The sequence below is a fragment of the Alternaria incomplexa genome (genome assembly GCF_024043165.1).
Source record: "Alternaria incomplexa strain BMP 0042 chromosome Unknown scaffold_10, whole genome shotgun sequence".
Taxonomy (NCBI): Eukaryota; Fungi; Ascomycota; class Dothideomycetes; order Pleosporales; family Pleosporaceae; genus Alternaria; species Alternaria incomplexa.
The window spans coordinates 561,301-584,081 of record NW_026249859.1 but is presented as its reverse complement, the minus strand read 5'-3'; the positions used below and the strand labels follow the sequence as shown (position 1 = coordinate 584,081).

Below are 22,781 nucleotides of genomic sequence, written 5' to 3'. Positions count from 1 at the left end.
TGGCGATCGATTTCCCCTTCCCCAGCGAGCAGTGTTGTGCGACCCAACCTCGGGACGTCAATCCCTTGACGATGACAGAGTAAAGATCAACGTCGCTATCGAAAAGTACGATAGACTTCAGGGTTACTATATACCTGAGAGCCTGCACTCGTCGGAGCGCGAACTTTGTACTCGCATCAAAGGTAAAGTCCCGCTTCCCAACCTTTCTTCACTCACATGTGTTGACAAAGTCCTTTCTATGAGCAGACAAATTCAAAGCCCTCGATCCGAGCAAGCACAACGGCCTGTATATCTATATTCGTTGGCGGGAAGAAGCTGCTCCTGAAGGTAAAGAAAAAGAGGTGGTAGCTTTACTTCTCGTAGCAGGCGGTGATAGGAAGAAACCGAAGGAGGAGATGTGGAGCCAGCCTTATACAGACGCTTCGAAGGCTTTGAAGAACCTGGAATCTAGAGTCGACGAGAGGGGTGGGAGGGCGGCATCATCCGTAAATGAAGTGGGCTGTACGAAGATCTGGCGAAGAAAGTTACTCAGGCTAGTCGCTCGAAGGAAGTCATGATAGTTTTGGTAATAAGGGCAGGGTGTTCAGTAGCATGATTCGCATTAGGATAAATGGAAGGCATTATACGTACCCCATCACGAGATGTGTATTCCTGGTGACTGTATCTCCGTTGCGCCAGCTTGGATTGACGAAGTTGATGTGTGAAATCATGCCTAAAGCCATCAGGTTTATTTTATATGACGTATCTACGGACGCAGAAACTGTACAAGGAGAGGAAACTGACAGATAAAGCAGTCTCTTGGTTGGCGCATGAGCAATGAATGTAGATGACTGTGCAAAAATGTCATCATCAAAAGTTACTCATCTACGTTCCGGCGTCAGCGTGATGACCCGACTGTCCTAGACAGTGACTCTTGTACTGTATAAAGAAACAGGTACCTATCGTAGCACCAGAGTTGCAGTTCATCACAATCTCTTACACAAAACTGGAATATTCTTCATTCAAATATCCAGGCGATAGTTTCGCAATTCATCACTCTAGTAACAAGCATGCGCGAGATCGACAACGACAGCGACGGTGGCATACCCCTCCACAACGATCAGAAGTCTTGCAAGGGACTCAAAGAATCCATAGTAAACCTGGAAGAGCTTGTGAACCCCAATCGGTCTGATTACGAACATGTTGGAAAGAAGCTTATTCGCATAAACGGTATACCAATCCTATCTCGACTCAGATACGAATGTACATACTCAGGTAGCAACGCTAACGCAGAAATGTGGTACAGAATTGATGAAGAATATTGATCCCAAGTACGACGACAAGCGACCTTATGAAAGAATCAGGATCACTCGCAGGGAGTACCCTGACACTGGCGAGGAGATCAAGCCGCTAGGGACGAAGTATGAGATTGCAACCAAGATGGGGAAGAAGTCCAACGGGAAAGTTGACTGGCTCATGGGGGAATTCACGCTACTGGAAGATGCAGTGGAAAAAACGCTGCAAGGGGTGGAGCGACAACTGCAGATCAAGAAGGCAGGCAAGGTATGATGTGATAGCCTTGTTGATAAGGTCTGAGTATATGGGCACATATGCGACTTGGATAGCTAGTCAAGATATACAGGACAAGGATTTGGAAGTGCTAGTTGCAAATAATCACACGGTTACAACTACTATCTATTCTATTGACTAGTGCTGACAATCACATCGGAGTTCGGCTTCGAACCATCCTGGGAGTACTAGACGGAAGTGCATTCTATTGAATTGAGGAATTTTTGTCCTGCTTTGTCTACGTCGAATGTGTTTCAGGGACTTGACATAATAACTGAGTTGTGCTCGTGGTTGAGATGCAGCTCGAGATGTGAAGTAAGGCCGCAATGAGCGCGAAGAAGGCGTTGAGAGACCTTCTCACACGGTTTGTCATCATGGCAATGAAGGAAAGGCTAAGGCTCTTGCGGAGATGCCCACAATGCGGTCATTGGGGTGATTGATTCGAAAATGTGTTCGTACCAGTTACTATCCCTATTCCGAAAGACAGAATCAAAATATATATTGGACTTGAATAGCATGAATAAGTGCATTTCCCGTCGTCCGCACAACGGAGTACGATGAAGACAGTTAGATCCACCCAGAGCAAATCTACCCTGATCACGTGCGCCACCCTCACATTCGACAACAAAATCTTATATTCAACCCTTCAACGGTTTCACGTAGCCCTTGCCCAATGCGTACTCCATTTCCTTCAAAGCCTCCTGGGCATTATCACTGTCTCCCCCAAGGACCATCTTCTCCCCTTTGCTGCCGATTTCAATCTTGCAATAAGTTATCACACCCTTTTCGTTGGGAAGTCGGGTAAACCATATGTAGTAGTCCAGATCTTTGTCTTTGTACTCGGGTAAGGCTTCCTTTAGCTTGGCTATCATCATGTAAGCTCCTCAGCGAGGGTGGTAGGCTTTCTGAATCACACACGTTTGAGGTTTTCGACAAGCTTGTCTTCATCGTCTTCTAGTTTGGCAACTGATCCCGAGCGGTGCTCGGCGAGTGAATGCGTCTGTGAAGCCATGATATGGCTCAACCTGTCTGTGTTCGTGCCTGCTCGCTCCAGCAAACAAGAGTCGGGTTGAATTTATGCGTAGACGATGGTTATGCTATGAAGTGATGGTATGAATGATGAAGAAGGGTGTAGTGAGGATGATTGTCTCCGTTACTTAACAGCGCGTATGGACTTTTGTATCCATGAAGTATGAGTCTTCCACCTTCGACGACCGTGTATACAAGTCAGCATTACAAAGTCATGTAGGACTCAAAGGTATCCGTCACCGATGGGTCTGAGTCTGCAAGAGTACCGACGCACTCTGGCCAGTGCGGTACACAGTCATAGCGTGTTAGTCACCGCCTTTCATCCCAATAGCTAATAGATATAGTGTGAGAGAACAATCCTGTTTCTGAGATAGCGGCGTTTTTTTATTTGTGTAATTGAGAGGTCAGAAGCGCCCCGGTGGAAAAATAAGAAAGAAGATCGTAGGAAGACACGGAGTGGCATTGGAGCAGGGAGCCATGTGCGACAAGAGGTCAGAGAGGTCAGCGAGTTACAGCCGCAGCAATTGTCTGAGAATACAAGTTCATTCGTGAAGATGCGTTGGTAGACACATCGTTCCTGACCGTCATGCGTCCTTGCTTTTGGATTGAGTCCTATATGACTTACACTCCCCAACTAACAGTCACAAGCTCGCGTCATTCAGCACCGACTCATCCAATTATCATGACAGTAACTTGAGTCAACCACAATATATAATGAGACAAGGCCATTGTACTCAATGGGCCATAACAACCACATTCTCAACGCGAACAAAAGCCTTGTTCAAAACACAACACCGAATACAAACCGATATCAAAACCCTACCTCAAATCACCCAAGATGGCATCTGAGGGAGAAATCGTTGCTCCCGAAGGCACCGAGTCTAAAAACTGGTTGTTTAAAGAGCTATATCCGAAGCGGATAGGCGACGCATGTAGCCTGTCGCCCAAAGCTCGCGCAGCCATGGCCATTATCAAGAGTACTTGAGACCCGAAGCACTTTCTCAATCCAAATCCTGAAGCGACTAACACGTTCGTGGGTAGATACTATCGCGACCATGGACCCACTTGGAGACCATCTTGACGGAGTTTTTGGAGTGGCCGTAGGTGCCGACGATAAGTTGGTTTGGCAGGCTTCGCAAGGAGGACACGGTCTGGACGAGGTAGTCACGTGCTCGGGAGACACGGATTTTGATGCTTTGGAAAAACTTGAACTCGAGCTAAGGGCGAGGAAGGACCGTCCAAAGGGAGCAGCCCAGAAGGGTTGATTGCCGCGGCATCAGACTGGTTCGGGACTGGTATTTGACATGCCAAAGCTCATGCATCAGAGCTACACCTGTTTTTCATTACCTGACACTCATTAAGTCATTTTACCGGGAAAATGTACTACATATCCTAGTTTCACGTCCCTTTAAGCATGTGAAGTCTTTGATCGATCTAGCAAATTCATTCATGAGGAGATCTGAACAGGGGATGACGACTGTTGGAATATGAGATGCATTCGAATTCTCAAAGGGTGGCATCAATTCTTATGTTTGGTCCAAGGAAATTGTAAGGTAAGGCGCACGAGGGCGTATGAAGAAACACAATTTACGCAAGCCAAGTGCTATGCACGATATCCTATAATATCAGGTAAACAAGAGTGAAGAAAAAGAAAAAGTACTCCGACATGCCAGGCTCCAGCGTCCAGACATCGAGCTAAGAAGTGTGTGGGAAAGAGAAAAGGAACGTCAAAACTCTGCTTCCACCACGAGGAACAAAACATTATCGTACAAGCGCCATCAAGAAGCGTGAAAGGGGTATGGTGTAAAGCGTTTCCGTGTTGTGCCATTAGTATCCGTACTGTCGTCTAGCCGTAGCGGCACGTGGTCTACGTCCACCAGAACCAGGGCCGATGTCAATGCTCTGCAGCTCTAAGCTGAGTGCCATATCCTCGTTCTGGGTACCGTAACCACCGCCGTTCATGTCCATGGGTACCTTTGCGGGTATAGGCGGTGCCGCGACACTATGCCTCTGGGTACCACGTCGGTCGTAGCTGGGGCTGCTGCCGTAGCTGTTGGGGTTGTCGCGTTCGCGGAGGACCTGTCGGTCTGGGAGTTGGTACTGCGGTGGTGTGTCGTAGGCGGATACGGGGCGTTGGTCGCGCCTTGTGGGCCTGCTGCGTGCTGTTGGGTTGGGAGGTGCGTTGTGCTGGCTCTGGCTTGCGAGGACCAGCGCACCTGCGTTCACAGGCTGGTTGTAGTCGTTATTGAAGTCGTGTCTCGTGGTGACTAGCGCGTTGCTGTTGTCGAAGTTCATGCTGGCTGCATGGCGAATGCGTTCTCTGTCGGCACGCTCTCGTTGGTATCGTTCCTCGCGTTGCATCGCGGCCTCGAGGTCTCTGCTGCCGTTAAGCTGAGCTCTTGTGCGAGGAGCCTTCTCCTTCACTGTACCCTTTGGTACTGGCTCAGGCGCCCAGTTGTCGACAGGTAGATGGTCAGACGCATCGACAACCCTTCCGCTGAATGTAACAATCTGACCCTTGTCGTTGTACTCCATCCGGCTTCCTGGTCGCTCGAGCTCGTCGTCCGAAGGTATGGGAGACTTGCTCATCCGAGGGTTGTAGACATCGAAACTGTCGGGGCCGAATGCTACTCCAGACAGCCTTCGCTCACCCATATCTTCTCTGGAAGGCGGTGGGCGAGGTGATACTGATTTACGCGTCGGCATACTTCTCGCAGGCAACCTAGACGAGCGATCGGTAGCCGGGTTAGGAGAGTGTCGTTCCATCTCAGGGTTGGGCGAGTAACGGTCCATTGCTGGGTTGGGAGAGTAGCGTGAGCTCACGTTAGGGCTCGTAGCACGCGGCTTGATGATCGGGCCGGCATCGTAAACTGGGGGAGACATCTGTCGAGGCTGCTCAGGCGGGTCATGGGGATAATAGTCGTTCATTTGGTATGCGGAATGATGAACCAGTTCCTGCGACTGAACGGGGTCTTCGTACTGAGTGATGGCCCGATACTCTGCAGGCTCAGAGTAGTGGCGCAGTCTCGGTGGTGTCTCATACGATGGGGGCGCTTCGTAAGGTGGCGCTTCAATCTCCTGTCTTTGTGGGTTGAGTCCAGCGATGAGTGCACTCGGTAATGCCGGTGCTTCCTGTCGCAGGGGTTCATGTCGTAGCGGGGATGGCACCATGTTGTCGCGAGACACTGGACGACTCGATGGCTGCGCCGGCATGCGAGGATGAGTGTAGCGTCGCTCCGCGGGTTGTCGAGGCGCGTAGCTGTCGGATTCGTATTGCTGGGGTGGCATATCATAGCTGAGATGACGGGGCTCCTCACGCGATCTCCCCGAGAAGCTCAGGGGCGCGGGGGCTTCTTCGCGGTAGCGCTCACGCTCAGGGCTCTCTTGGTTCGGGTGAGGTAATGTGCTGGCATTGCGCTTATGCATTGGGGGCGGCGGTGGCATGTCGTCCTCATCTTCGACCATGGGCTGCATAGCGCTGCGTCTCCGATGCGTGGGGCTCTCATCTTGTAGAGGAGGAGCCTCGATGAATCGTTGGCCGTAGTATTGGTCGAGTGGAGGAGCTTCCTGGGCTTGCTCGCGGCTACGACTGCTACGCAGGGGTGCAACCTGATAAGTCGGATCCTGGTACTGGTCTTGTGCGTATGACTGAGTTGGCTGCGGCGGGGGCTCAATTCGTTGAGGCTCAAACTGCTGATGCTGGAGTAGCTGTTGCTGCAGGAACTCGATCTGCTTCTGCTGCTCCTGCAGTCTCTGCGATTGCGCCGGAGACTCATACGCATGCTGCGTTGGCACAATGGGTGCCGAGTGGGAATGTACTGGCTCGGGGTGCTGCAGTGCCTGGCTCCTAGGAGATCGACCGTCTTCCTGCGACATCCTCCTCTGGTCTGAGTGCCGGACATGTTGTGGCAGGGGATCGATCGGCTTCACCTCGTATGGCTTGGGCGCGGCGTAAGACATGTCGAAGCTCTCTTCCCTTGGTAGGAGCATCCTCTGGGCTGATGAGCGCGGGTTCGGGGGTGTGCTGTAGGAGGTTTGCGGTACAGGGCGCTGAGGAGTGTTCTGGCTCGATGACGATGCGGGGTTTAGGGGGGACGCGTCTGGTATAGGCCTGCGGGAGGGCGTGTCGGCCGGGCTGCGCTGTGTTGGTGACGGCTCGGTTGCTGTTCTTTGGTGTCGCGGGGAGCCCAATTCTCGCGGGCCAGCCCTAACGCCCCGCAGTCCTCGGTGCTCTGGTGTGTGTACTGGTGATGGCGTCGAGCCTGTGGGGTCGCTGGGCAGCGGGCGCCGCTTAACGGGTGCCATCTCTCGCGCTCCACCCACAGCAGCCTGTCCTTCGGGCTTGGTCGACTCCCTCCTCTTCTGCAGAACCGGCTTCTCGCTCTTCTCGCGGGTGTCGTAGTAGGTGATCTCCATGCGGATCTCGCCAGCGTACTTGCCCTTGCAATTGAGGCCCAGCCACTCGTCGCTCTGGCCTCCGCCGGGGGTGATGACGGAGTTGAGGTTTGCAAAGGCCTCGCCAATCAGCTCCGTCTTCTTGTCGTCATTGAAGACGGAGACCTTGAGGCGGTTGTAGTCGGGCGAGTCGTGGACGGTGAAGCGCAATTCCTGGTCCCTGCATATGTCAGTCGTGGGTGTTCGAAACTCGTCGAAGTCATACATACCATCGCGGTGTCTGGCCGCCGCGCTTGTCGGTCTTTGTCTTTTTTGCTTCCTTGCCTAACCGGGCAGCGCAGTACGGGTCCTGCTTGCCCATGGTCCTCTTGTTAGGCAGGTTGCGGGCGCGGTCCATGATGACAACCAGGGTGCCTATTACCGGCCCGTCGACCGTCATGTCGGAGAAGATGCCCGCAGCGTGAGCGCCGCCGAAGCTGGGGACGTTCATGGCCTTGGTCGCCATGCTGAGGGAGTCGCCCGGGTGCGGGACTCGGGGAGGGCAGGCGCGTCGAGCGAGAGTGTACGGTGGTGGGTGGCCGCGAGTGCAGCGTCGTTGGCGGAGATAAGGCGCATTCGCTGCAATGGCAGGACAGAGTGGGTGGAGTCACAGCGAAAGAATGAGAAAAGCCAAAACAAAAGAGCGACGGTGCAGAAAGAGAGGTTTGGCGTGCTAGCAAGCGTGTTTGGGTGGATCGGGTTCGGCGGGTGTTGTTCTATTCCTATGTTACGCATCCTCATGTGGCTGGTTCCAGCCTCTCTGGCCCCCGCAAGCACCAATCACATGCCCTGAGCCACCATGTGGACCTACCACGCCTTTCCCCGGTCAGATCATTAAGGCTGAGAGGGTCGTCCCTTGCAGACGCGAAGTCTCAAGTTTCTTGTTTAGCTCCATTCTGCTGCGAACGCCTGTCGCGCTATTGTTTGCACTCCTTTGGGCCTATGTCATATCCTGTGGCTGGGTCGCCGAGTGCACTCTTCGCCTCACTCACCACGACGCGTCTCGGCTGTGACGGGCCCTCCTGCATACGGACACGCGTAGACCGGATCTGTGATGCGTATACCCTCGTATTGCATGCATTCTATTGCACTTCGTCCGGTTGTTATCACCCTACCCTGCGTCGCCTTGTCGCGATCCGACCTGTCAGACTAGATGCCCTCCACGCTCAACCATGCATCTCCAGAAAATGCACGTCTGCTGATATGTCGCTCATCTTTAAGCCTGGTTGTTCCATGCGCTCCCATTGTGCTACGCGCAGTCCATGCTTCCATTCGATACATCTGCGTTGAGTTTGGCGGATGTTCCTATGGAGACGAGGGTAAGCTGGGATACCGTTGATCATCCCCGGGCCGGCGCCAATCGCGAGATCACCCCATTGCGATCCCACAGACCCAACGCAGGTCTGCGAAAGATGGCTGGTATCGCCGAATCCAATTGACGCCCAATGCCAGCACCCCGATTCGTCCGGTATCAGAAAACATGCGGCAGTTGTCACTATTGTGGAGATTGCGCGTGGGATGATATACATAGAGCTTGGTTGTAATAGATCCTTCGCGCAAGAATTGACATGCGGAAGGCATCTAAGCTCGGTAAAGCTTATCTAGAGATTCCCGAGGCTGGATCTATGAGGTCGTTGAGATCATGACATGTGAGCCGGTGCGGACCTGTTGAGTTGTTGCAAAATTCAGCTTTCAGACGATGTAACCTGTAATACAGTTCGTGTAGCTAGTAAGATGATGAGTACTTAATGAGTTTTGTCAGGGATATGTCTATGGTAGTCTGGCTTCGGGAGCCACTCTAAAGTAGATGTGGAGAGAATTGCGTCGGGTTCGATGACTGAACAGTAACTTCTGGGCGGCGCGATATACTGCCCGTCGAACCAGAATAGGGGCTTGCTACAAGGGAGGAGTCCATTGCGATAGGCAAGGGTGAAGTTCTAGACACGTGACGTGATTGCCAAACGCGCAGCCTGCTGAACATGCGCCCCCGCGTTTTCGCGACTGCATCGCGCTTGCCATGGCCTCGACGTTGACGGCCTCGCCACCTTGACCATGCCTCCACCCACAACAAATTGCGCCGAACACCACCTTCCCGCCATATCGAACACACCGCACGCGCCGATGTTGCTCATACGATGCCGACCCATACGCCTTCCCCGCACCGCTTCCTAGCGCCGAATCCGCCTTCAACACAGAAGGCCAAGAAACCTCAATCTGGCCTGCGCAATGCCCTCGCTATACAGACACCGGCTTCCGCAAAGAAGACTCAACCAAAGCACGAGCTGCAATTCAAGAAATTGACGCCTGCGAAGCGCTTTGTCTTTGCGCCGCCTCGGCAGACGCAAGAAGTCACCAAGGAGAGGCACGATGAGCCGCAAGAAGATGCATTCGCGCATGCTACACCACTCCCGAAGCTACGGAGGAAATTCGAGAGAGTAGAAAGTATAGAAGAACCATCGCAATCAAGCCAATCAGAGGCGCAGGATGAACTACACGGCGAACATGTTATGCAATCCATCGAAGGCGGGGACACGCAGCTTGGCCGCTGGGACAGACAAGGAGAAGACCAAGAAGACGATATGCTCTTTGAATCCGTCCAAACGAACAAGCGTCGTCGCATGTCCCCTGCAAGCTCGCCATCGCTCCAACGACCATCCGAGCCGTCCACACCGGCCCCCGTATCCAATGCGACCACGCACCGCTTCAAAGTCCCGCCGCCACGGACGCCTGCGCCATTCCCTAGCATCGCAGCGGTGACTTCCACGCCAGCGAGTGCACCGCAACGTCCCCATTTCATACTCCCCGCGCTCCCGACCTCGCCCCCGAAGCCTTCTCGACCGCTGCCTGAGATCTTCTCTCCTTCACGAAAGAACGGCAAATACATACCTAACGGTCTTGCCTCGACCGTCACAACCTGGATGATCGAGACGGCAAATACAGGGTTCGCGGCACAGGATAGGAGTGGTGCAGCCACTGGTCGTGACAGAGAAGACGGCGTTAAGCTGCGGATACGGGTCTCGAATCTCTCGAGAGGCGGGGGTCGAAGCCGTAGCGCAGAAGAAGTAGAGTGCTATGCAGGTGGCGTCGTCTTTGCATGCGGCGATACTGAGGCTGGCATGTATAACGCTTCGAGAACGGAGAGTGTGGATGGAGGACATACCCCCATGAGAGTCTTGCTAGCCGGCCAAGGTGGTGCTAGAAGCTCGGGAGGTGTGCTGGTAAAGACTGGCAGTGTTATCGGTATCCGCGCACCCATGTGGGACGTGGACGTTGGCGGGGAGAAGTGGACTGTAGCTGTGGACTGGGTGCTACTTTGAACTCGAGACGCATGCTTCTTTTACGATTATGACTGATGAACGATACCCACTTTCGCGGCGACATAGCGGATTCAAGGTCCACATATAAGTAAATCTAATATCTCTTACAGTATACGTGCGAGACAACATCCTCATTAGGCTTTCGAAAGAACACTGATAGCACTGCTTCTTAGGCTGGCTAGTGGTACGCCTTCTCATCTCGAGTAGCGTGAGTCATGAAAGCGCGCCATGAGCGCGATGAGGAAAGAGCCAAGGCAGCGAGGGCAGGCACGTCATGATTTCACGCACATCCTTCTCTCAAAACACCCTTGGGTGAATGTTCACCGTGTTCATAGACTAAGATGTAGTTTGCTAGCTGCGGCCAAATGGTTGCCTTGAGCCCACGTTGTGCTTGGTCACACATCGTGTTAGAACCATGGTTTGTCAACCAACTTCAGCGACTCACAACACTTGGAAAGCCATTTCTTTTACAGAACAGAATATTTGAGTCATGGTAGTCTTCTTCATTTTCTCTTGGGTATCCAGTCTCTCTAGTCATATTTCACTCGCCTGCAATCAACAAAAGCCGTCAGTCCTCCTTCCAAAAATTCCCCTTTCGAAAGACACCGCATCAAAGCCAAAGCCATGTCAACCAACAGTACCCAATGTTGGGCCTGCGCCTATGCCGACGCGCAAGACCAAGCCGACTGTCTGGTCTGCTGTCCACCGTCTTCACCATCGCCGGCTACAACCCACTTGCCCACCCCAATCACGGCAAAACAACGATGGTCCATGCCCACCATCAGCGCCTCAACACTAAAAAAGACATGGAAGAGCTGCGGCTCCGAACTCACACAAGAATGGCGCGAAACACTCGACTGGATGAATGTGCTCAACCCAAAAAGACTCTACACACCACTAGAGGAAGCAAAGCCGTCTCATGAAAGGCAAAACCCTCCCACGATAGTGCTGAGTAACAGCGACTATTTCGAAAGCACACCTACTGTTACGCTTACATCCGCATCACCCACTTCGCCGCCTACAATGAATCTTACTACTTGGCACACGCTGGAGAGAGTGTGGTCGAAAACGGATGTGCATGTCACGACGATACCGCACAAATTTCATAAGAAACACAAGGGGAAGAGGCGTGAGTGCGAAAAATGCAAGAGGGATCAAGAGGTGAATCGGGAATGGATGGCGGCTATGGGGATAGATGAAGAAGGAGTTCGTGGGCGCGGTGGGTGTATGTCGATTGGGAAAATGGTGAGAGATTTCTTGATCGTTAGGGGGGTGTATGGTGGTGCGGTAGCTGTGCTCAATTGAGATGGGCACGTGATGAGTGTAGTAGATCAGAGAACATGGCGCTCGCAGCTAGACTCATTTCGGCCTCGAAATGGTATTATGGAATTCATCATAGGCGACTTGTTGGTAACAGCTCAATCAAGAGAAATGAATACCCTACATCGGCTCCAAGTCCTCTGATCCCGTTCTTCTATCCCAGTGTACAAAGTAGTCTTTAGACCTGTTTAGCGCTTTCCTTAGATGAGTTGATAGGACGCTTCGAGCATCCGTCGAATGAGACTGCCTGCCAAGTAAATCCGAGAGAGAGCTTCAGATTCGTCCATTCATAGATGATCCTACTCACGTGACCCAAACTCATCCTCAGGCTAGATGAATCCAGAACTGCTTACATGAGCGCATCTGACGACATGCTCGCTTGCAGCGCGGTAATCAACTCATCTACGTTGATTGGGGCATTGAGCATTGAGCTGCGAACACGTACTGACAATAGATTCGCCCGCCATTCTGGGTAATCTTCCTTACCCTTCCACTGCCTCTCGTCTTTTCAGGAAGCCTCGATAACCGCTGCATAATCAATCCCACCTATCGTCGACTGGATGCACGTCACCAATGGCCTCCCTCGTAGATTGGACAGCGAGGAAGGTTAGTCGCAGCATCGCGATCTGGAGCTGCGACTAAAGTCGATGACACCGGAGGCCCCTCCATACCGCTATGCTATGCGACGGCTTCGTTGTACCAAGGGTTTTGGTGGTGGGGTCAGCAGGATGCTTCTTTGTGAATGTCCCACGTCGCCGCAGGTAGTGGCAGGTACGACCAAACCCGGGTCGGCCCTCATGAATCAGTCGCTTAGTGGCTGCTTTCCGGACCCGCGGTGCCACGCCACGTCACTCAACCCATCAACACCTCACTTTTTCCTCTTAGCCATGACGACCCTATGCGTGCCCCTGCATCGCGGCCCTCTTTGGGTATCGAGAGGGTTGCGAGAAGGGCCCTCCTTGCTAATTGACGCTTTGCCGCACTATACGCTCTCAAGCCTTCCGGTGCCGCAAAATTTCGCCGTTGACCAACGCTGCACCACGATCCGCGCTGGCGACACAACTGCAAGCTAAGTCATCATCGGACCAATAATCGAAAAGCCCTCGCAGTGGAAAACCCCACCTTCTGGGCTCCCAACTCTATCAACCTGAGCGAACTGGGTTTCCCTACGTGGACCAATGATGCTTACAGCCGAGAATCGTCTTCTCAGCGTGAGCCTGCGGCAGCATGCGGGTATGCCAGTCTGAGGCTTACCGAACCATTGCGCCCACAATGCGAGGCATCTCCATACGATTTCGCGCATCATGTCTTGTGACAGTTGTCCTGCACCTCTCTTTCGTCTGATCTGAGCGCTCGTCCCAGCTTTGGCCGATTGAAGCCACGCACGTTGCACACCTCCACCCTCTGTGCTTTGCGTCTAGACTGACCCGTTTCTCATTCGTCTCTCCGCAATCAATGCTCGCACCCCACGTCTAATGTCGCCTCTGCATACCTACCGTTTGTTATCACCAGCAATGGAACAAAGAAAACATCTATAACACGTAGCACAACTTATCGAATTTCTGGACCTCGAAACGCCGCGTCTGACTTTGTTTGATACACTATGCGCCAATTCGAGAATGTTTCGATATCGCAATGGGCGAACCCGTATGCAAGCGGCGGCACCAACACCGGGAAGAACTTCTATGCTACGGCGACTACACCGAAGCCCCAACAACCCGTCTATCGTCGAGTAGTCCCACCTACACCAGTATTCTCATATACGCAAGTAGTTGATGAGAAGAGCAGCAATGCCGAACAAGCAGGTATGCTTGGAATGTATCATGCGTAACATGTCCAATTGACCATTGTAGATCCAGAGAATGTTCCGGCTGCTCCAGCTGCTCCGGAGGAAACGCCAGCAGCAGAGGTCACACCTGAAGAAGCCGCACCACCGGCTACATCAGAAGCACCTCCGGCAGAAGAGCCATCAGCAGAAGTAGAAGCACCTGCGGCAATAACCCCAGCAGAACCAACACCAGAAGATCCATCAACCCAGCCAGCAGAGGCACCATCAAGTAGTGGGGACGACGTTGTGGCAGCTGAAGTTGTGACCGAGGATGTCAAAGACGAGCCTCCAGGACCGAGCGATGCCGCGAATGTTGACGTACTGCCGCCTCCACCACCACCCCCAGCACCGGTAGAGGCACCACCTGCAGAACCCGAAGCAGCAGCACCTCCAGCACCGTCAGCACCAGAAGTTCTGCCAGTACCTCCCAGTGAGCCTGCACCCCCTATACCCCCTGCCCCACCAGCGCCACCGGCGGATGCAACACCGGAGCCAGTAGTCGTAGAGAGTGAGAAAAGTGGTGAGTCCGAGCAGGCCGCTCAAGAGCCTCCGAAATCCCCAACCGAGAAGTTTGTCCATTTTGCCTCTGACACCAAAGACCCAGACGCCGCAAGCATAGGCAAAAAGAAGAAACAGTGGGGGAATGGTAAAGGCAAGCCCACCGCGTTCATCCGCCCCAGAAAGCCATCGACATCCGTTCCACCTCCTTCGCCACCGAAAGAGGAGAAGAAGAAGGTCTTCGTTCCGATCGGCATTATCAAGAAGGAGCGAAGGGGTTCATTGCTCTCGGCATTGGCCAGTGAGAAGGTGATGACCAGCAAGTCAAGAGGGAAGAAGTCTAGCAACGATGGCAGCGGTGACGACAGGTCGACAGTAATCACCGATGGAGATGCCCCCTCTTCAGACGTCTCCGAAAGCGTCATCATCGAGGAACCTACCGAAGACGCTTCAGGGTCGATCGTAAGCGAGACCGTACCGCCCCCGCCGCCACCGACCGATGATCCACCTGCGGTAGACGAGGCCGCTGTCAGCGAGGATGTAGTGGAGGAACAAGACGAGGCAGTCGTGGACAGTCCTCCGATCGAGGAGCCAGCTCCCGCCGCTCCCGAGCCAGCAGCTGAAGCTGAGCCATCACCGGTAGATGCGTCTGCGGAATCTGCTGAGCCACCACAATCCGACAATCCTGCTCCTGTCGAAGAAGCTCCAGCTGCTGATACCACAGCAGAGGAGACTACTCCAGCCGATCCAGTCACAGAAGACACTCCTCCCCCTCCAGTCGAGCCGACCGCAGAAACAGCTTCAGAAGCTCCTGCCCCAGAAGCGCCCGCGGAAACTCCAGCCTATGAACCACAGGCACCCAGCGAAGCGGTATCTGAGCAGGAACAAGCTACGGTAGAGAGTGCGGATGCGGTTGAGCCCGACGCAGCACCTTCAGAGGAGACAAAGCCAGCCGAGGCAGACGCCTCCGCCGAAGAAACAGCAGGACCCGTTGCAGAGCCTCCTGCTTTGGAAGAGCAAGCAGCCCCGCCAGCGGCTGAAGAGGAACCTGCAGTTGAGGAAGCTGGTAGCTCAAAAGAGCCACCGGCGGCTGTGGAGGATTCTCCTGCTGCTGAAGAACCAGCTCCCGCCGTTGAAGAGTCAGTTCCCGCCGCTGAAGAGCCAATTCCCGCCGCTGAAGAGCCAGTCCCTGCTGCTGAAGAGACACCTGCCGTCGAAGAGACACCTGCTGTCGAAGAGACACCTGCCGTCGAAGAGACTCCGGTCGAAGAGGCAGCTCCTGCTGAAGAGGAACCTGCTGTCGAAGAAGCGCCTGCTGTCGAGGAGGCACCTCCTGTTGAGGAACAGCCCGCCGTTGTGGATGCAGAGACACCCGCTACTATAGAAACCCCTGCTGCTGAAGAGTCACCCGCTGCCGAGGAGACACCTGCTGCCGAGGAGACACCTGCTGCCGAGGAGACACCTGCTGCCGAGGAGACACCTGCTGCCGAGGAGACACCCGCTGCTGAAGAGACACCCGCTACTGATGATGCTCCAGCCGTGGAAGACGCAGTTGATGCCGAGCCCGCACCCCCTGCTGAAGAGACAGCTGCGCCTGAGGAAGCACCTTCAACCGAAGAGCCAGCTAGCGCCACCCAAGAAGCTCCCGAAGTTGACGCCACGTCCGAGGCACCCGCCACCGAGGAGACAGCGCCATCTGAAGACGTCCCAGCCGCCGAAGATACGCCTGTTGGTGAAGATTCATCGACTGTCGGGGATTCTTCTCCTGTCGAAGACGCACCAGAGACAGAGGATACACCTGTTACCGATGAGCCCGCCCAGGTTGAGGCTGCACCCGCTGTCGACGAAACGCCCTCTACCGAGGAACCGCCTGTCGTCGAAGACGTCCCCACTGCCGAGGAGCCAACTCCGCCGATAGAACCGCCAGTTGATGAACAAACACCCGTGATCGAGGGAACCCCAGCTGTTGAGCCTGTTCCTATTGAAGTTGCTGAGGATGCCGCTGAGCCAGAGTCAGAAGCAAGCGTTGCTCAAGAAGAACCATCACCGGATGAGAAGCAAGACATCGGAACTTCTAGTCCCGAAGTCGAGGAAGCTCGAGCATGGACTTCAGCAGCGCCGGCAGACGTCGCTGTCGTGGCTTCAATACTTGCAGCTGAGGCAAAGGCCGATGCAGCTGCAGAAGAGGCTGATGCACCTGAGTCCTCACCTGTTCAAGATCCTGCTCTGGAACCTTCTGATGCTGCAGAGGTTCCGGAGCCTGCGCCAGTCCCATCTAGCGACTCACCGTCAACTGAGAGCGAAGATAAGCCTGAAGTCGCAGATGTCGAAGCGCCTGAAAGTACTGAGCCGGTCATGGATGTAGCTGAGCCAAACGAGGCTAGCGCTGATCCCGCAGGTAAGTTCACTCATGTCTTACTGTCGCACAACGAGCCGCGTTTAAGCAAATTTATTTGTAATCAACGCTGACAAGATCACAGACGTGCCCCAAGCTGACATGACAGCGGAAGCCTCAGAAGCAACGGACGCACCCGAACCTGCTCCCGCCGACGAAGCTATCGAACCAGCCTCCGGCGAAGGCGACAGTGAGCCGACAGTTGCACAAGACGAGACCAATCCCTCCACCGAGGAGCCAGAAGCTGCGTCGACACTAGAAGAGACAGACACGCAAACGACGGAAGCCACGCCTGATGTAGCATCAGAGGAGCCTACTACATCGGCACAAGACACCGCTGATATGGCACCCATCGAAGTTGCTACAATGGAGGCTGAGGCGAGCGACGAAGAACTGCCAACCGCCGACACCATGCAGGATATCTCCGATTGGGAGCAAGACGACGATAATGTTTCCGACATGGGCATCTCGGACTGGGAGAAGGACGACGATGCCTCATCACAACCCGGTGAGAGCGAGACCAATCCTTCCGAGCATCAAGACTTCGATCAAGAGAGTATCGCACAGGACTCATCGGAGCCTGTACATGAGGATGAGAAGTCATCAGACCAGGACAAGCCCGAGACTGTACAGGTCATTCAGCCATCTGACACTGCAACCTCTGCTCCGGTTGCCGATGACGTCGATGAAGTTGCCGTCGTCTCAGTCGATGTCAAGGAGGATGAGCCTACCAAGGACGATACGTCCGCGGCCGTACCAAAGGTCGTTGAACAGAACGAAGCCTCAACCTCTGAAACGTCGCCAGAACCATCCGAGCCACAAGAGACTGGCGACTCAGCTGATGCTTCCGCGGAGGATCAGACGCCTGAGACACGTATTGATGAAAGCACTGAAGAGGCACAGCTTGCAGCTGGCGATGCACCTGCAGCTCAAGAACCCGCCCCGGAGGTGAGCCAGCCAGCAGCTCCAGAGGAGAATGCCATCACCGATGCGAGCACAGACGCACAGGACGATGCGAGTGCACACGAATCGCCAGTCGACGAGTCGGAGCCAGCGGTGAGTAGCGAGGCTGCCAAGGCCAGCGAGCAAGTCATAGTCTCGGCTACACCCGATGACGTGGAGAATCCAGATTCATGCACAGGTACGTATCTCCTATGTTTTTTGTGTTTCACATCTTTATGTCCGTCTGCACTTCTTTTCGCTGGCTCAATTACGCACGATTCGATGGTAGCGCGCCATGCCAGCGGCGGATCGGGCTAGCGAGCAGCGGTTGGCTTGCCCCATTGGACGCCCCATATTTTCCTTTGGCCCACCTGCCAGCACATTCTGCGGACATTCTGCCACCGCTGCGACTAGCTTATCGTCACGTGGAAGCATGTGTGTCGCCATGAGTCTCGGGCTGCGATAGATGCATCGCAATTTGTCGACGTTCCAAGATGCGTGGTTTTGCTCCGCGCTAGCTCTGCCGCTTGTCTTTTGGCTCCCGACATCCCCGTCACCTCTGAATCTCACCTTCTTTTTTTTCGTGATTGCACTTCTACTTGTACAGCAGCGATAATTTCCTCCACCCAAAAGTGGCCATGCACCGCACCCGCTGACCAGTGCAGCTGAGACTGAAGCACCTTTACCCAAACTCGACGACAATACCGACGAAACATGCGCAAGCATCCCAGCTGACGCGACAAGCGAAGTCAGCCCAGACCCTGTCTCGAGAGAGGCTGACGTTGAGACGCCAATTGAAAACCCCACGGTCGAAGAAAAGCAGACCGAACACGCCGCGGGCGATCCAGTTGTTCTTCAAGATATTCACGAACAAACCGACCATGATGTTGTAGCTGCCAACGTTGCGCTAGCCGAAGCCGAGCCCGACTCTGCACCAGACATGCCGGCCAAAAAGGTGCCGGAAGTGGTATGTATAAGCTGTGATTGATTCCGAACCGACATCTGCCTCATGCCGTTCGCCATTCAGAAGAGTATACTGATTCGTTGCAGGTCCATGAGGACGTTGGGCCCGATGAGGAGCCACAGCATTCGGAAGTTTCCAGCGGAGCCAATGCAGGGCCGGAGCCAGATGATGAACCAGTAGAAGAGCAGGGATCCGATGCGGGGAGCGAATCTGGGTCAGAGTCCGAGGATGATGACTGGTCTGGATCTGAGGTGTCTGCTGCACCTGCTGCCTCTGAAGTTCCCCAGGCCGACGACGCGCCTGACTCAGCAATCGCTGAAGATGAAACAACGAATGCCGAAGAGGCACCGCCGAGTGATGTCGCTGATGTCACTGCTGCTGAGCCTGAAGAGCCGGAGGAAGATCAGTCAATCCTTGACGACGATGCCGGTTCCGATGACGATGCTGCTTCCGGGCTCTCCTCGAATTCTCAAGAAGAGCCAGAGAGCTCCATGGTAGTGGACGATGCTGCCGAGCCCGACCAGCCAGAAGCTTCCGAGAGTCCGGAGTCGCCTGCCGAATCGGCGGCGATCACAGAGGCACATCCAGGTCTATCACTCGAAGTCAACGTCGCGACCTCTGAGATCGTCCCGGCTGCAGAGTCTCCAGCATCAGAGGTCGAAGATCCGTCTGATCCTGCGCTCGAAGCAGTCGAAGAGGAGCAAGGAGACGACGAGAACGATGTCAGTGCTATCACTCAAGAAGACTCTGCGAACGACGATTCACTAGTTTCGTCACAAGATTCCGCTGAGCCTGAAGAGGAGCCCACGGCAGCTACCGAGGTGTCTGAGCCGGCGGATGCACCCCAACCAGAAGAGGAAGCCCCCCAGGAAGACGAAGGTGACGATGCTTCTCAGGTCAGCGAATCTGGCAGCGAGAGTGAGGCTGAAGAGTCCGTTGCACCGCCGGAGGACCCTGCTGAGGCCGATGACGACGCTGCGCCGACCACAGTGGATGGGGAGGAGCTAGACACCGCCGCACCGCTTACTGAAGACCCATCAACCAACGGGGTCGAGAACCCGGCATCCGAAGTGGGAGATGCATCTGTGGCTGAGCAAGAGACGGAAGAGCCTGCTGAACCAGAGACGCCTGAGTCAGTCGTAGCGGAACTGGAGCCGGAAGCGGAGCCGGAAGCGGCAGCTGTTGAGCAAGATGCGGATGCAGCTGCAGATGAACCAGAGGAGCCGCCGGCTGAGGAGGCTGCGGACCCAGAAGAACCAGTGGCGACGCCAGATGGAGCAGCCGACGAGGGCCCCGATTCGGCTCAGGAAGACGAATCTGCTGCCGCTGATGCCGACCCTTCACTCGTTGAAGAGGCGGAAGAGGTTGAGCCTGAACCACCTGCTGAAGAGTCACCAGAGCCACCTAGTGAAGATGGCCAATCAAACGACGGATCTGGAGCTACAGGGGAAGCAGATGAGCCCTCAGTGGTTGAAGCCAGCGAAGCTAACGACGACGCTGCTGAAGATGCTCCACCTGCGTCAGAGCCGGCCCCCGAAGAGGACGCACCACCTGAAGAGGCTGCTGCGGAGGTGGAAGAAGCGCCTGCTGAAGCCGCCGAGCCAGTGGTAGAGGGTGATGATGTTGAAGAAGCTGCGGCAGACGAAGCCCCGGTGGAAGCAACGAATGAAGAGCCGGCATCTTCGCCTGATGTCGAGCTCGAGGAAGTACAGGTAGAGGCACCACCCGAAGCCCCTCAGGAAGAACAGCCAGAACCCGAATCACCAGCTGATGCTGAAGAGCCCGAGCCGCCGACTGAGCCCGTTCCTGAGGAACCGGAAGTACCAGCTGAGGCGACCCCAGAACCAAAGCAGGAACCCGAGGAACCCGCTCCAGTAGCGGCGGATGCACCCGCTGATGAAATCCCGGAAGACCAGGATGTGGAGGTGTCGGTACCAATCCCCGAAGTGGAGGTAGAAGAGGTCGTAGCCGAGGTGGCCAATGAAGAGAGTCTCGAACCCGAGCAGGCCGATGAGGATGCACCGGCAGACCGGTCCTTCGACGTTGACGAAGTTCCAAGCGCACCTTCACCTCTGCCCTCTGTAGCTGCTGTTGCTGCTGCTGGAATTACTGGTGCCGCCGCTGCTGCATTAGTCGGTCATACCGTTGATGACCGCACGGACAGGGAGCGCGACTTTGCAATTGAGGACGAACCGTCAGCCGATACACCCAGTCGTGAGAAGACCCGTCGCCGACATTCGCACACCCGTCGTGAAAGCCAGCACCGGCCAAGCCGCAGACGCGAAAGTGGCGCTAGTATTATGGAGCGACCCATAATGCCAGCCTCTGCCGTTCCTGATGCGCCAAGAACAAGGCGTCGCGACAGCATGACAGAGCGCGAAGCGGCCGAGCGCAGAAGGGCCAAATTGCGCGAGGTTGAGATAGCCAGTAGTGGTAGCGACATACAGAAGGCGTACCCGGACCCGTATCGCTCGCACTACCGAGAACCCAGGGGTGAGGAGAGATACAGCAAGCGTCGCCCCGTCGAGGAGGTTGACGAAGAAGCCGATAAACAGAAGCGACGCGAAGCCCGGCGGGCCGAGAGAGCTGAGAAGGAGCGACTTGCTGCTGCAGACGCTGCCCGTCTAAAGGCAGAAGAGGAGGCGAGAAAGCTGGAGCATCGGGAACGACGCCGAGCAGTGAGACGTGCCGAAGAAGAGCTCATGAGAGCCATGGAGGAACGCAAGAAGCTCAAAGAAGAACAGAAGCTCGCCCAGGAAGAAGAGGACCGACGTATTCGACATGAGAAGAGGAGACAACGACATGAGGCTGAAAAGGAGGCGAAGCGCCTGGAACAAGAGAAGATTGAGCAGGCGGCGCGCGAAGAGGAAGAGGCCCGGAAATTACGACGTCAGAGGAGGGCGGAGCGGGAAGCAGCCAAAGCAGCTGGCTTGCTAAAACCAAAGGAAGAGCTTATTGATGTTTCTCGCGATGCTGCTCGCCGAGCAGCAGAGGAAGACGACGATGGCGCTTCTCCTCCACCCCCGCTGCCACCGGTAGTCGACGACACCCCTCCTCGCAGTGCGCCGCGCAGGCGTTTGAGTACCCGAGAGACTCCACCGAACGTGAAGCGTGGTAGTCTCTTCGGTGGCATCTTTGGCCGCTCAAAGCCCGAAGCGACGCCACCGGCCGCGAAGCCGTCGAGATCGTCTCGTGCCCGTGCCAACACGCTAGAGGCTACACCTGTCAAGTCATCGCGAAGAGAATCGGAGATGGAACGACCTTCGAGCCGAGATATGTCATCGGATCAGAGCCGAGAGCGCCCAGAGCGTATGCACCGCAGTCGGCGTCTTTCACATAGTCAACGTCGCTTCGCTTCTGCTGAGGAAGAGGCCGATTACTACAGGTGGAAAGAGGAGCGACGCTTCATGCGTCGTCCTGAACACGAGATGTCTGGTGGACGGGATGGAGGGGTTTCTCTTCCACCGCCACCTCCGCCGCCTGAGGATCTCCCGCCGCCGCCACCAGAGCCTTTCGAATACGAGCCAGAGCCGGAACCCATCGAGACAATTGAATCACCGGTAATCGAGGACGCAGCTGCGGTTGTCGGCGAGGTCTCCATCTCAGACGAGGAAAGACGCGAGCGTCGTCGAAGCAGGCGTATGTCCAAACCGGAAGAACGTCCCAAGACACGCCGTATCTCCGTTGTTGAGAAAGAACGGCCATCTGGTGGTCGTCGAGTGGAGTCGGATCGGCCCCGCGCACGAGACCATGGTGAAGACCGTCCCAGGCCCAGGCGCGGCGAGACCGACCGACGCGACAGGAGGAAGAAGAAAGAAGAGTCCAGTGGTCTCAAAGGACTCTTCGGAGGGTTGAAGAGGCGAATCACTTGAGTTTGGAGTATAACAGAAACACACATCTACATTTGGGAAGGGGGTTCCACACGGACTACACTGGCGTTTTGGCTTGGTCGAATTGTTCTATACCACTGACGGATCTCCTACTACATTTTAATCACTGAGGTGTTTTGGCGTTGGGTTTCAGCATAAGATGGATGGGTGGGCATCTGTAATTGTATGGCTCTATGTTCTTGTTTTCTTTAGATTGTTGATGAGGGCTCGCGAGGGTCAGGTAGCATATAGCAGCTGCTTCGGCGGTGATACGATACGAATGATGATTCATTTTGTACGAGATTGGAACTTGCGATGCTGATGTGTGAATGTTTTGGGCGGCGCTCCCCAAAGCTTGGGTTCGGAACCGTGACCGAGCTATTAACTGCTTGCTTGGAATGGCCTGTAACGTCTATCCCCTCATGCATAGTCCTAGTTGCAATGTGGGACGGGACCTAGGGAGTTAGTAGCAAGGCACGTGTTTAGTCGACGCTGAGCACCGCTTGATTTGGCAGCCGCAATGGTTCCCTCCTCCATCTCAATCGGAAAACCCGGAACTGCAAATGAGGGGATCGTGATAGACGTTGTCATGGGTGCCGATCAACGATCAAGGGTGTGCAAACCCCTTGCTCGAACA

General features: G+C 54.9%; 4 protein-coding genes across 4 annotated transcripts; 3 read left to right on the top strand and 1 right to left on the bottom strand.

The window, feature by feature from the left end:
• Nucleotides 1-1,049: 1,049 nt before the first annotated feature.
• J4E90_007073 (uncharacterized protein) lies at nt 1,050-1,548 on the top strand (the record flags this gene model as incomplete). The annotated part of the gene is made up of 2 exons (XM_051436614.1): nt 1,050-1,209; nt 1,286-1,548. 2 exons carry the CDS (start codon nt 1,050-1,052, stop codon nt 1,546-1,548), a joined length of 423 nt encoding a protein of 140 aa, XP_051289360.1.
• A 2,856-nt stretch (nt 1,549-4,404) lies between these two features.
• Nucleotides 4,405-7,477, bottom strand: J4E90_007072 (uncharacterized protein; the record flags this gene model as incomplete). Its single annotated transcript, XM_051436613.1, has 2 exons — nt 4,405-7,192; nt 7,242-7,477. The coding sequence occupies 2 exons, from the start codon at nt 7,475-7,477 to the stop codon at nt 4,405-4,407; spliced, it is 3,024 nt and encodes a 1,007-aa protein (XP_051289359.1).
• Nucleotides 7,478-9,146: 1,669 nt separating this feature from the next.
• J4E90_007071 (uncharacterized protein) lies at nt 9,147-10,328 on the top strand (the record flags this gene model as incomplete). The annotated part of the gene is made up of 1 exon (XM_051436612.1): nt 9,147-10,328. One exon carries the CDS (start codon nt 9,147-9,149, stop codon nt 10,326-10,328), a length of 1,182 nt encoding a protein of 393 aa, XP_051289358.1.
• A 2,923-nt stretch (nt 10,329-13,251) lies between these two features.
• J4E90_007070 (uncharacterized protein) lies at nt 13,252-22,147 on the top strand (the record flags this gene model as incomplete). Its single annotated transcript, XM_051436611.1, has 5 exons — nt 13,252-13,453; nt 13,502-16,372; nt 16,455-17,510; nt 17,977-18,278; nt 18,362-22,147. The coding sequence occupies 5 exons, from the start codon at nt 13,252-13,254 to the stop codon at nt 22,145-22,147; spliced, it is 8,217 nt and encodes a 2,738-aa protein (XP_051289357.1).
• Between the last annotated feature and the right edge of the window lie 634 nt (nt 22,148-22,781).